Source organism: Lissotriton helveticus, chromosome 3_1 (genome assembly GCF_964261635.1).
Source record: "Lissotriton helveticus chromosome 3_1, aLisHel1.1, whole genome shotgun sequence".
NCBI classification, from domain to species: Eukaryota; Metazoa; Chordata; class Amphibia; order Caudata; family Salamandridae; genus Lissotriton; species Lissotriton helveticus.
The window spans coordinates 2,070,746,389-2,070,761,023 of record NC_136061.1 but is presented as its reverse complement, the minus strand read 5'-3'; the positions used below and the strand labels follow the sequence as shown (position 1 = coordinate 2,070,761,023).

General features: G+C 50.2%; 1 protein-coding gene across 1 annotated transcript in view; it reads left to right on the top strand.

The window, feature by feature from the left end:
• TICRR (TOPBP1 interacting checkpoint and replication regulator) overlaps positions 1-14,635 on the top strand; it is a 581,214-nt gene that overhangs the window by 20,238 nt on the left and 546,341 nt on the right. Inside the window, exon 3 of the mRNA XM_078683197.1 lies at positions 8,624-8,763. Within this exon, the coding sequence (XP_078539323.1) occupies positions 8,624-8,763 (140 nt within the window). The remainder of the gene's footprint in view (positions 1-8,623; positions 8,764-14,635) is intronic.

Sequence of the window (14,635 nt, the reverse complement as noted above, 5' to 3'; positions counted from 1 at the left end):
AAAGGTAAGTAAGAAAGAAGATTTAGCAGGCAAAAGAAAATTACTTTGGAGCAGAAAGTGGCTTACGAGTTAATAATCCATTCCGTAAGTCTCAACATACAGTGTATACAGATAAATATATACAATAAGTTGCGTGTAACACTGTTTTAAAGCGTCAACGTTTCGATCCCTAATGCTCCTTATTAGCCGGGATCATCATCAGGACTGTTTTAAATCACTGCCTGTATATAATACGAACGCCTGCCAAGACCGTGGGAGGCTTGGTTGGTAAGGCGAACGTATTCGGATAATTGCTGGTTCGTCTGGGAACTGTGCGAATCCACGGAGAGGGTCGCGAGGTCACTATCCTTCCTTCGTGGTGGACGGAGTAAAATGACGCTGCCACAGAAGAGGGAGAAGACCATCGTGTTTCTCTCCCTGACCCACCGTCACTTCCATCGTGAAGATAAGCCTCGAGCTTCCGGACCTTCAAATTCAAGGAGTCATTTTACTCCGTCCACCTAATAGAAATACTGAGAAGACCCCTGTGGCTCTTTCTCTCACTCACCGCCGCTTACATTATGAAGCCAGCACCAGGGTCTCGGACCTAATAACCAAGTATCCCGGACCACAACTCACCACGAAGGAAGGATAGTGACCTCGCGACCCTCTCCGTGGATTCGCACAGGTCCCAGACGAACCAGCAATTATCCGAATACGTTCGCCTTACCAACCAAGCCTCCCACGGTCTTGGCAGGCGTTCGTATTATATACAGGCAGTGATTTAAAACTGTCCTGATGATCCCGGCTAATAAGGAGCATTAGGGATCGAAACGTTGACGCTTTAAAACAGTGTTTTGTTTAAAATTCTAGTGCTGGCATATCGAGCTATCCACCAAACTGGCCCTGTCTACCTGAGAAAAAGGTTCTACCTGTATGTCCCCAATCGCCCTCTGCGATCGGCCAATTTGTGCCAAATGTCTGTTCCCAAATTCAAATACTGCAGACTCGGCGGCCAATCAATCTCAGTGAGAGCAGCAAAATCCTGGAATACTCTTCCTCTTTTTTTAAAAACTGCATCGACTCTTAGTGCTTTCAAGAAAGGCCTTAAAACCCACCTCTTCAATATCACTGTCTTAACTCCCTATTTTTAATATTTCCAGATATTTGTTCCCTCCCACACTGCTCTGCCTTCAACGCGCCAGGATACTATTTTTTTAGTAATAGAGCGCGATATAAAAGCTTTAAAATAAATAAATAAATAAATAAAATAAATTACACGCAACTTATTGTATATATTTATCTGTATACACTGTATGTTGAGACTTACGGAATGGATTATTAACTCGTAAGCCACTTTCTGCTCCAAAGTAATTTTCTTTTGCCTGCTAAATCTTCTTTCTTACTTACCTTTGCCTTACTCTATGGTTTTTCTATCTTTCTGGGAGAGGTACAGGAGTGTGCCCCATCCGAACATTCCCATTTTTTGACCACCTTCAGGTCAACTAATTCCTTGTTATCTTTAAAATAAAATATTCCTCGTCCGGCTGGGCCTGGAAGCTAAAATATAGTACTTATTGTGGTCTATATTCCTATTTACTTTTCTATTGTTATTCCTTAGGACCCGTGTTCTGTGCAATAAGGGTACCATTAAGAGCATTCCTCGGCAAGAAGTAGGACGTGACTGCTATTCCCACTACTTTCTTCTCCCCAAGAAGGACAAGGGGGGGCTTGCGTCCCATCTTGACCTCATGAACGTCAATCGCTTCCTCCTGAAGGAGAAGTTCAAGATGTTGGCTCAGGTCTTGGCTGCCCTCGACCCTGGAGACTGGTTGGTCGCGTTGGACTTAAAGGACGCATATTTTCACATCCCAGTCCTGCCAGCTCACTGGCATTACCTAAGGTTGACGGTAGGCCAGGAACATTTTCAGTTTGCTGTGCTCCCCTTCGGCCTTACCAGCGCCTCTTGGGTGTTCACGAAAGGGATGGCGGTGGTCGCAGCTCACCTGCGCAGGTCAGGGGTGTCATTCTTCCCCCTACCTCGACAACTGGTTGTTGAAGGCTGGCTCGCCCCAGGCAGTTGTCACTCACCTCCAGACTACTGCCGACCTCCTGCATTTGCTGGGGTTTTCCATCAATGTGCCGAAGTCGCACATGAGTCCTTCTCAGAATCTCCCCTTCATCGGAGCGGTTCTGGATTCGACGCGGTTTCGGGTTTATCCTCCCGAGCAGCGAGTCCGGGATAGTCAGGCTATGATTCCGATCTTTCAGCCTCTATCCCGTTTTTCGGTCAGGATGACCCTCCGGTTCCTGGGCCTGATGGTCTCCTTCATGCTGCTAGTGCAACATGTCAGATTACATATGCGGGCTCTGCAGTGGGACCTGAAGTTCCAGTGGGCACAGCATCAGGGCAACCAATCACGATTGGGGCAATGGCAGATCCCTCTCCCTTCCCCAACCAGAGCACACAGTGGTGACGGATGCGTCCCTCCTGGGATGGGGAGGCCATTTGGGGGAAGCGGAGATCAGAAGCCTCTGGTCTCCGGCGAAGTCCCGGCTTCATATCAGTCTTTTGGAGCTTCGGGCGATCCGACTTGGGCTGAAGGCATTCCTTTCCTCTGTCCGGGGAAGTGTGGTGCATGTGTTCACGGACAACGCCACTGCCATGTGGTATTGCAACAAACAGGGTGGGGTCCTAGACCCTATGTCAAGAAGCTCTGCGCCTCTGAGCATTGCTGGCATCAAGACATTACCTTATTGGTTCGACACCTGGATGAACGAACTCAGCCGCCGGTGCATGATGGATCACTAATGACGTCTGAACTCGGACGTGGCGCAAGGTCTCTTTCAGTAGTGGGGAGAGCTGTGGTTAGATATATTCACCATCAAAGAGAACGTGCAATGTCATCAATTCTGCTCGTTGGAATTTCCAAGGCGCCACTTGCGCTGTGACGCTTTTCGTCACGAGTGGAGCTGCGCTCTATTGTAGTCCTTTCCGCCTATACCACTTCTGCCCAGAGTGCTGAAGAAGATTCAGCGTGACCAGGCCCAAGTCATTCTAGTGGCTCCTGACTGGGCACGAAGGGAGTGGTATCCTGAGCTACTCAACATGGCAATCGATACCCCGATCCGACTGCCTCTTCGGGAGGAGCTTCTGTCGCAGCAACAGGGGACGGTCCTCCACCCAAACCTGCCCAGCCTCCACCTCCATGCAAGGCGATTGAGTGGCGACAGTTGACCGCTTTCAATCTTCCTCCCGAAGTCTGTGATGTCATTCTAGCAGCCAGATGTCCCTCCACAAAAAGGGTATACGCCTGCTCGTGGAACATGTTTGTGGCGTGGTGCACAGCAAAGTCTGTGGATCCCATTACTGTCCCCCTTTCCGAAGTCCTTCTTTCCTTGGCCCAGCAGGGCTCTGCTTTGGGCGCTATCAAAGGTTATCTTTCATCCATCTCTGCCTTTTTACAGCTTTCTGATCAGCATTCTCTTTTTCTCCGGTTTTTAACCGTTTTCTGAAAGGCATTACGCACACGTTCCCCCTTGTGCCGTTTATCATGCTTCAATGGGTCTTAAACTTGGTCTTGACATATCTGATGTGCGCTCCCTTCGAGCCCCTTCATAACTGTCCTTTGCGTCGTCTCACTCTCGAGACGGCTTTCCTGGTAGGTATCACCTCTTCGTCCCAGGCTGGTAGGAGCGCCGGAGTAGGATACAGACGATCCTTTACTGGCGTAACCAACACTACATTCTTAGTGTCTGTCTCCTCCAACACTGGATGCCACATGCTCTCAACTCCAGTTGGGTTGAGGTAGATCTTCTAGTGCAACTTTTTAGAGTGCTGTACAGATGGTCAGACATTCACCTCATTGGGGTCATGACCACTACCAAAAAGTGTAGGTAGATCAATTTATTATTGGTCCTGAGGAATTGCCATTACTTGATTTAAGGCAAGAAACATGTTGACCTATTTCAACAGCACACGTCCCCACACACCTTAAAGTGGGAGGGTGCGTCTTTTGTTTTTAACCAGGGCAGTGGCCACATCTCATTAAAATTGTTCTGAGTGGCCCGCTGATGAAGCAAGACACCCGCTTGTTGGGTGTGTGAGGGTCTTTTTCTGCAAAGGAGGAATCCCTTTCTCCTGTTCTTTCATTTCTTCGCGCATCAGGGTACATTTCCTCCCTGTTTAATCTGACCTCTGCCTGCTTTTTTTAGGAACTTCGTACTGTTTGTTATATTAGCTATCGCCTCTGCCAGAAGAGTGAGCGAGCTCCAGGCTCTTTCTTCTAAACCTCCCTTCCTTTCTGTGGATCCGGACAAGGTGGTTCTGAGGACCCATCCTTCTTTCTGTGCCAAAGGTTGTCACGCCCTTCCACATCGGGCAGACCATCACTTTGTCCACCTCTTTCCGCCTCCGCATCCTTCCAAAGAGGAAGAAAAGCTCCACCGTCTGGACCCAAAAGATTTGCTCTCCTTCTACCTGGGCCGCTCACAACAGTTCCGGGTGGATGACCAGCTCTTTGTTGGCTACGTGGGCGTCAAAAAAGGTCGGGCCATGCACAAACGAACCGGTGGGTTGTTATCTGCCTCAAGGCCTGTTACTTGTTGGCTAAGAAGGAGCCTCCTGTGGGGCTGCGTGCCTATTCTACCAGGGCAATTGCACCCACTACTGCCTTGGGACGCGGCGTTCCCTTGCAGGACATTTGTCAGGCAGCTATGTGGGCCTTGCTGCACACGTTTACCAAGCATTACTGCCTTGACAGTCAAGTCCGGAGAGACTGCTTCTTTGGCCATTCTGTTCTCCGTGACTTTCTGGTGTAATCTTTTTCGCAGACCCACCACCGGGGTTGGTATTGCTGGGGTATCTATTCTAAGGTAAGGAATCTATCACTAACATGTCTCTTTCAGATGCACAAGTTACTACTTGTTTAACGATATATCTGTAAGCGACATTAGTTAGTGATCGATTACTTCCGCCCCACCCATCCTCCCCGTTCTGCGAACTGATTACTAGGGTTCAGGACATCTGTTTCAGGGCTCTAGTTTCATGGCACCAGTGGTCAGTTTCTTGCATGGCTCTGTGTTCCTGGCGCAGAAAGTCGTGTACAGAACTGATGTCCGCGCACATGGCTGGCGCCTAAGTAGTCTCCATGACGTCATCTCGACGCATATGATGCCAGCGACGGACGCGGAGCCGCACGTCACCACCTACTGACGCACAGGGGTACTGCTAGCAAACCTTTACAGATCCATTCTGACGCCTGGGGATATTCTAAGGTAAGGAATCTATCACTAACTAACGTCTCTTACAGATATATCGTTCCACAAGTAGTAACTTGTGCAACAACTTTAATGAGATGAAGCAGAGAGGGACACCTCACGGCACTGATCAGTGTAGAGACTAACTCAGAGAGGTAACCTCCTAAAAAGAGATCACAGGGCTTTGAGGGCAGAGACTAGTTTAGACCCGAGGGGGGTGTGTGTGCTCCTTTCTCTTCCGGCAATCACTTTCATTAAACCCATACACTGCAAATGAAATTCAATATAACTCGCATTCAATCACAGTTCATTTATCAAATGCATCACACGTTAGACTGCAGCCTCAGCCAGCAATGAAAGTGACAAAAAGTAGTGTGTCTTACACCTTCCTCGGCCATTGGCTGTTCCCGTCGCTGCCTAAAGCGCCAGGATAGTGTTTTTAAATGCATTTTATTAACTTTGTAGAGTTGTGTTCCTCCAGAGAAACAATATCAAGCGATCTGAATGTACAGGCAAAGGTACGAGGCGGCTGAAAGTCTATCATGGCAGGGGGTAAGCCCGTGAAGCCGCCGTGGCCTCCTCTGTCCCTGGCGGTTGCAGCCAGAAAGTTCCAAGCTGTCGCTGTTTAACTCACTGTTATCCAAGTTCACCCTATTCAAGTGTGTTAAACGGAGACAGGCTCATGAAGTACACAGCACACAGCCTACACATAAGTAAAGTAGCTCCAGGCTTTCACAATCGGACTTTCTTCTTGATAACGCCTGCGTACAAAAAGCAGAGCAGGAGAAAGGCTTTCTTCCGAATGTGTCTCTTGTACTCGCTTCCCAAAACATGCGCCCAGAAGCCCCAAAGGCGCTACAGCCTGCTACTGTGGAAAGCCTTCCCTGTAGATGGGGAAGAATAGCCATGTGGAACGGGCAAGGGAAGGGTGGCTCTTGCCGGGCTCCCTGCGGTTTACCTTCTCCCAACATATGATTTATCGCGTGGCAGACCGGTCACCCATTAAAAATAATATTGGCAAAGCCGATCGTTCGCATCCTGTTCTTTCCAGTGGGTTATAAAGCATCTGACATATTATGGTCCATCAATCTGCAGTGAAGAACGTTAGTGACAATTTAATGCGCTTCATATTATTAGTGTTTTGTGATTTTTGGTGAGATTTGAGCAGCTGTTGTGATGTAATTAATACTGCAAAGTCACACAACACGATAGTCAAAGCTCCAAACACAGCTTCTTGTGTAGGTACTTTCTTCAAAATGCAAGTCAACGATTGCACATGAAAAAACACAAACTTAATTAGTAAATATAAAGGTAGTGTTTCTTAAAGCTGTGCGCATACCTCTGAGTACCCTTCCCCAGCTTGTAACTCTCCTACCATCATACTGGGAGGAGTTTAAATGTCTTCCAAGCTGAGCCAGATGAAAAACCTTTCCGATACAGAAGCTTCAGCTGAAAAAATAAAACATTAATGAGCCGGAGCAGTAAATCATGGTCTGGTCAACACCCGATCTGTGTGCCCAGATTTTGCAATCAATTGGTTGGGTTTTGGAGCTGTCAGCAAGGCCCTGGGAGCTGCAATTGTCTGGAGCGAGTGGTGAAGCAGAGGCGTCACTAGGGTTGGTGTGTCACCCAGTATGGGTAAAGGTGTCACACCCCAACGACTTACCCCATGGGCTTGCTAAATAACAAACAAGAGCTCTTTATTTCGGATCCCCTTCATGCAGATTAAATGGAGGGAAAGACAGGCAGAGGGGTGTGTACAGGTACATGTGTGAGGGAAAGGGAGGAGTACCGAAAGGATTTAAAGTCATTGCCTAACATTCCTACATTATTGTCAACACCGGAGTGCAATGGCATGGCAGTAGGGGTCGTGGCGGGGTGGGAGGATTGTTATAATTAAAAAAACTTACCTTACCGCCTGGTCCCGCACCGCTTCAACGCTCCTGACCGGTCCTGGGCTGCCGTGTTTTTTCAACTTCCCTCCATCCCCTGCGCCAATCACAACGCTGCAATGGCAGCGTTGTGATTGGCTAGAGCAGGGATACTACTACCTGTCCATAGGAGACTAGGGTTTGCTGATGGAAGCAACCCTCGGTCTCAGCCCAGAAAACTGAACATGCGCACTATTTGCTGCTGCGCTACTTTGGGCCTGCTTGCAGGCTGTCAGTCAACTCTAGACTGCTGCCACAGCGCCACCCACCCATCCCCTTACGTCGTCCGGGCTCGCAGCGTCAGTGAGCCGCAGCCCCGTTGCCGCACTAACCACGATCACCTCACGATCACGTGGGGTGACACCAATCACTTGGTGCATGATTGGTGTCACCCCAGGTGATGGTGTCACCCGGTGCGGTCCACACCCCCCCGCACCTCCCTAGTGACGCCACTGTGGTGAAGTACACCAGCTGTTGGACCTCGGCGCGGCTCTATCAGTGGGGGTAGTGTAGAGCCACCCTGGACTTGTTCTCCTTGAAGCTTGAGCTGCCTCTGGTCGGGCCAAGCCCTCACCTTTCTGACGCTGCGGTCCACAGGCACCGCCCTACAGGCAAGAACAGAGGCGGCGGGGGAGCGTAAACAGAAATAAGCACTGGTAACGGCAAGCAGGCTGTTTCGTGGATGAGGAGGGGTTTCAGTCTGGTTGGTGGGAGAGGACAAATACGAGGCGACGGACATAGATTAAACAGCAACGAGGTGAGTGGGGGTGTTTGAGATAATACTGGGCGCCATGTCTGGCCTACAGTAAGAGAATCTCATGAATGAAAGTAGTGCTTAGAAGTGTAAACAACAGGTCCTGTGTAACACCCATGGGGGGGGGGTGACAAGTGCAGACAAGGAGCTACCAAGGAGGGACAAACAAGCCTATCAACAAATCTGAAGCCAGCACTTACGAAAGACAATGACCAAAGCCAATGACAAAGAGGGGTGGAAAGTGGGCGGGGCTTCTCTCATACTCCACATCAAAAAGTCTCGCAGAGCAGCGCATGCGCACTGGCTCAGGCTTGACCTAAAAAGGAGTACTTTCCTAGGGTATACGTGGGTATTCCTCCGATAGTAGAGCACATGTCTTGCAACCAAACCCTAAAATACTGGGAATGCCTCCAGTGGGCTTAGAACATTCTCTGGATCATTGTGGGGAAAAACCCCGGGTTATTCAGAAAACATACATTGGCAGAATGGCACAGCTTCATAGCACCAAGCAGAGGGCTTTGGGCCCACCATCTTGAAGGGTGTGAGACTAGCTATGTGTTTCAGGCCCCTTGAAAGGTATAATTGCAGTTAATAAAGTTTGTATTCTAGACAAAACACAAATCAGCCATGAATGTGTACATTGCCTTTGAACAATTAATTTGTCACAAAATCAATGACTAACTGCAGTGTGTTTTTATAGGTTACTTGATGCTGTTCATGTTAATGAAAAGGAAGAGTGCTACAGGTTTGACTTGGACGTGGCCAATAATTTATCAGAGTTCTATCAAAAACATTCAAATGAAGAATTGACTTCTGCTGGTCAGGTAGAAAACAAAAGACGTAAGTATAATAGACCTATTTGGTCCTTTATTCATCCTGTGGAAGGCCCGTGCTAGGCACCTACAGCTCATTTTAGAAGTGCTGCAATGGCCCAAGTTCATACGTTAGTGAGAATTCTCCTTCCCTAACGCATACCACACTCAAGCTCACTTGCAGATAGTGCTCACTGTGAGAGTGCCATCTTTCTTGCCTTGGTATGCCCCCACTTTTTTTCTGAACTGCTGATGTGCTTTGACGGAGTGTGTCCTGGGTTCCTGCCAACCAGGTACCCAGGGCCTGTGTTCCTTCCCTAAAACTGTGCTGAAACTAAAAACCCAATTGGCCTCTCTGGCCACCTGTCAGCCCCTAGTAAATGGTACCCTAGGTACCCAGGGCATGGTGACCAGAGAAGACCCCTGAGGGCTGCAGCACTAATTGTGCCACCCTCAGGGGCCCTGTACCCTGGCACCCACACACTGCCTTTGCAGGCTGAGTGACTAAGTACAGAACTAAACTAAGAGTCGACATGGCACACATCCCTGTGTCCCATACCCTAAGAACCCACTGCCCTCGCATACTTCAGTCACCCATCTTGCTGGGTACCCTATGCCAGAGGTGTGGGCACAGGTGGCCTGTGCCCCTATAGTACCCAGGGCCATTCCTGGGCACGGTACGTGTAGTGTTGCCATTAAGAGTATATGGTGGTGGGAGGTTGTCATTACGAACTCCACAGGGCCATAATGGCTACACTGAAGACTGACAAGTTTGGTACCAACCTTCTCAGCACATTAAACCCGCACTGATGCCAGTGTGGGATTTAATGTAAAATTCACCAGAGGGCATCTTGGAGACACCCTCTGAAATCCTAACCTACAGTCCGCGTCTGGGCTGAGTGGCTGCAGAGGCTGCCACACAGCAGGCATGTTGCTCGACCCCTGGGTGGAGAGCCCCCCGCTCTCCTGGGCCTGCAACAATGCACATCCTGGGTGAGGTGCTAGGTCTCCTCCCCCAGGATGAGCACGGGGAAGCTTCAAAGGCATGCCGCCTCTGTGAGCTTCTCCAGACCATTTGCTGTTCTCAGCAACTGGCCCCCACCAGTTCTAACCCCCACTCTGGCGGGAGGACTGGCGGGAAAAACTCCGTCAGGAAGGGGGGTGTGCCAGCCTGTGCCAACCCCACCCCTCAGGTGGGGGAGACTAGGTGAAGCACGACCCCGGGCTCCGGCCATCTTGTAGATGGGGAGCCCTGCCCAATCCCAGCTAGGCTCCTGCCCCCCTCCCACAGGAGAGGAGCAGACTAGGGGGTGTACTCACCCCAGAACAGGGACCGTGCCCTACCTGTAACACCCCTAAATTCAGTATTTAGGGGCTCCCTGAACCTTCCTTCCTGAGATCCCGATACGGAAAGAAGATCAAGAAGAAGGCCCGCCGTGCAGCTTCTAACAGGACGACAACAACTGACTTGGCCCCAGCCCTACCGGCCTGTCGATCCTGGAACCTGCTCCTGCCTAATCCCGGTGACTCCTGCGGACAGCAACCTTGGGACACCTGGAGGACCTGCCTGCCTTGACCCTCTTAAAGACTGGGACTTCCATCAGCCGAGGCTCTGCTGCAACAACCCACCTGGTACTCACCAGGAAGCTCAGGACCAGCCCACTCTGCAACCAGCCGAGCCCGGGCCGGGCCAAGCCTTTTGCGACACCCAACGACACCCCTGCACCCGGCGCCCTACAGCCCCCTGCGCCTCCCTTTGGGGTACCTACCTGTGCTCCAAGATCCCAACTTACCCCTCAAAGTGCTGGTCGCCCCTGGAGAGTCTCCGTCCCCGAGCCTGCAGCCTTTGTTCCTTTTTGACCTTTCCCATTGGATAACATTGATTGCCCGACGGCTCAAAAGCACCCTACACCCAGCCGCCTGAGTGCCACTGGCTGTGCCACCTTTGTCCTATCCTACTTCCCCCCCCCCCTTGCCCTGAGCAAGTGACCAGGAGCCCAGCTCCCACAGCCGCGTGGTCTGCTAGCCAACAGCCACCAACCGGAGGCCCCATTTCCCTCATTGGCTATCATTGGGCCCTACCTACCTCTGCACCCGGCCTGCCCTGCCCTGCGCTGCTGGGGCGGAACAGACTGTACGTTCCTGACCCTGGGGGACCCCTTAATCTATACCTGGAACCTTAACTTCACCAGCCAAGTACTCACCTGAAAACCGGTAACTCACTTACCTGCCATTGGATAACATTGACCCATTTTGACTCGAAAATTTTCTAAGTGTGAAGTTTTGAAAACTGCAAATATTCATATAAAATCAGCCGAATTCCGAAGTACCCACCTGCAAGCAGGCAAGAAGCCAGTACTGTACCTTGCAGCCCAGTACTGTACAGCAAAAGTAATCCTTACCGGGTTTCCTAGTAATCTGTATTTTCTCCATAGAAACCCATTGTATGCTTTTCTATGACATTTCTTCTAAGTGCCTACTTTTGAAAACTAGAAATATTCTTTAAAAATCATACTAAATACTGAAACGCGATTACCTACCTGTTTTTAAGCTCAGACCCCAGTGCTAGACCGTGACTGAGACCATTTGGGGTGAAAGTTTCATGTTTGTTTATTTGTTTGATTAATTAAAATCTTACAAAACGGATAAAAATGTATACAATACTTAAATACTGATGCATTGCATATATTCAAATACTTCTCATAAAACAATAAAAAGAAGTCTGACCCATTAAAATTATTCCATTAATCATCTTGGCAGTAATTACACAAAAATTCAAACCCAAGCGTCCAACTTTTTCTTGGCCAATATAAGAAATTTCACAAATGCTGAATTAATTGCCAAGTCTTCGAGATCTAAGCTTGGCAGTGCAAGTTGCACATCTGTGTGAGATGAAATGACGGTACTTGACGTGTGTGCACCTATTTGTATCCTATTTCAAACTAGATTCCATGGAAACTAGGTGCAGCAAGTTTAACATTTTTAGTTTTTTAAATCTTTGCTGATAACTAAGTGTTCGAGGCATGTGGGCTGCTAAATTCATATCTTTGCATTAGATCGCCGCTTAGTGTTGGGTCCGGATGATCGCACATTGTTGTCCTGGAAGAGTCTTCGAAGTATCCTGAGATAGGTGGCTCCTCCCCTGGACTACAGTGCGCATGGGCATCGGCTCCATCCCCAGATTGTTTTTTTCCGCCATTGGGTTCGGATGCGGTCTCGATGTCTCTCTGTCGGAACCGAGAAAAATAGCTTCTTTAAGGCCAAAAGGCCTTAGTTTCTTTACGTCGGTATTGTTTGCGTACGGTCTCGAGTGCTCCCGTCTCTTTGAGCCGGAATCTGCGGAGTCGAGTTACTCTACGGACATCGGGGCCTTCTCATCGCAACACGACCGAAACTTTTCAACATGGAGCGGAGCCCGTTTAAATATTGTCCCGTCTGTGGGTCCAAATACCCACATATCGACGTGCACCCGGTCTGCAACAAATGCCTGTCGCCAGACCATAACGAGGACAACTGCATGGCCTGCTCCAGATTCAGGTCGAAGAAGACGCTTAAGCTCCGGCGCACGGTGCGCCTTGAGGCCAGACAAGCGGCCCCAGCTCCAGATAACATCTTCGGCGACCAGGAAGAAGAGGGCCTAAGCCATCATCTTGAGATCTCCCCGCCCGAGACGGAGGTCGAGGCAGATCCGGAAGACGACAACGGAGTCGTAGATCAAGGCCTTGAATACGTTGACGAGGTAGGGGACGTCGAAGAAGTTTATGGGGCCGCGGAAGATAGCTCAGGGGATGAGCTATGCCCCGAAAGTTACGAGGATCAGGCTTGGGTCACGGGATCGCCACTCGGCCTTACCCAAGACCCTGCACCGCAAGCCACGGCCCCGCCTTCAGGCCCGGCCACGGACACACTTGCTACGCAGCCCATATCGAAACCGAAACTGAAACCATCGGTATCGACGACGCCTAAAATGGCCGACCCGAAAACGAAACCGAAACTTACGGATTCGAGTGCACCTAAGATGGCGGCCGCTCCAACAAAAACGCCAAAGCCTGCTACCTCATCGACTCCGTCGACCTCCGGTCTCCAGAAGTCGAAGAAAACTGTCGATTCGACAGTGCCGAAGCCGTCAACGGAGGAGGCATCCTCTAAGAAGGTCGCCCGGCATGGCTCGACCGGGGAAACGCCGTCGAAGTCCAAAAAAGTTGGTGACAAGTCTGCAGTGCCTACGGAAGCTGCAAAACAACACGGATCGAAGAGTGGAGGCTCAACACATCGGTCCAAGGACTCTGTGTCTGCGGCTGCAGCATCAACGGCTAAGACTACGAAGGGCCTACAAGCCGTCGAAAGCGGAGGCAAAGTGAAGGCCTCCTCGTCGGCGCCAAGTGCCGCTGTGAGTGACGCATCCCTCATCGCCACTTCACTACAAAGAATTCGGGATAAGGACTCTGCGACGTCGGCTCCAACGCCGTCGCCCCAGAAGCCGACGGACATGCAGTCAAAGCCGGCTGGAAAACTTCTCTTTATTCTGCCGCCAAAAGAGGCGCCAAAGGCCTTTGCGCCCAAAACGGCGCCAAGGACATCGGAATCGTCCACGTCTGCTGGTGTTTTAGGTCGACAACTCGACTCAGGAGACGATTCGGAGCGTTTTATCGACGCTGACACGGGCAAGTTGAGCCTTTACAAGAGAAAGATCACTTCCCAACCAGTGGACTCCTATGTCATTCCACTGAAGAAGAAAAGGCCTGTACAGGACGCTCCAGCCCTGATTGAGCCTATCCAGCCTACTCCTAGAAGGAGTCCAACACCTTCCCCTGACCACTCAGAGGGAGAGGAATATGGACAAGATGACCAGTACACTTTCCCCATCAATGACCCCGATGCACAACACGATTCCTATGACGACGTGGGCGACCAGGGAATCCAGAATGTGGGACAAGACCCACAGCCTTTCAGTGCACGTGCATCCCCCACAGAAGACTCTGCAGGATTTCATGCACTCATTGAACGGGCAGCTGCTAATCATGATGTGGACCTGCATGCTGACCCAGTGGAAGAAGATTTCCTGTTTGACACTTTTTCAATCTCTGAAAGGACAGTCAAGACACTTCCTATGCTCAAGGGTGTCCTTAAGCATGCTGCAGAAATCTTTAAAGAGCCTACTAGGGCAAGGGTGGTCAATCCACGCACCGAAAAGAAATACAGACCAGCACCTGCGGACCCTGCATACATTCGGGGGCAGCTGCCACTGGACTCTCTTGTGGTCGCAAATGCCAGAAAAAGGGCCAACTCCCAGACGACGGGTGAAGCTCCTCCCCCAGACAAGGAGTCCAAAGTGCTTGAGGCAGGGGGCAAGAGAGTAGCTGCGCAGGCTGCCAATTTCTGGCGTATTGCAAATACACAGGCGCTATTGGCACGTTATGATAGGGCGCATTATGACACCCTAGAACAAGTTTTACAACACCTGCCTCCGCAGTTTCAAGAGGCTACAAAACTGCTTATAGAAGAGGGAAAACTCATCTCCAACGCAGCCATAAAGTGTGCACTTGATGCCGCAGACACAGCAGCTAGGGCTATTAACACTAGCGTCATGCTGAGATGACAAGCGTGGCTACGCATATCAGGGTTTAAACCAGACATTCAAACAACCATACTCAACCAGCCCGTCAATCCTGATAGACTGTTTGGTCCTGATGTTGACACCACCCTCAAAGATTAAAAAAGACAATGAAACGGCTAAGTCTATGGGGGCCCTCCAGTCACAACCGTTCCGGGGCAACACTTTTCGTCGCTCAGGTGCACGTGGTGTCACCCGAGGACAGATGGGTCAACAATCGCAGTTCACTAGAGGTGGAGCACAGTCCTCGTACCCCAAACAGAATAAAGGGGGTTATCGTGGAAAC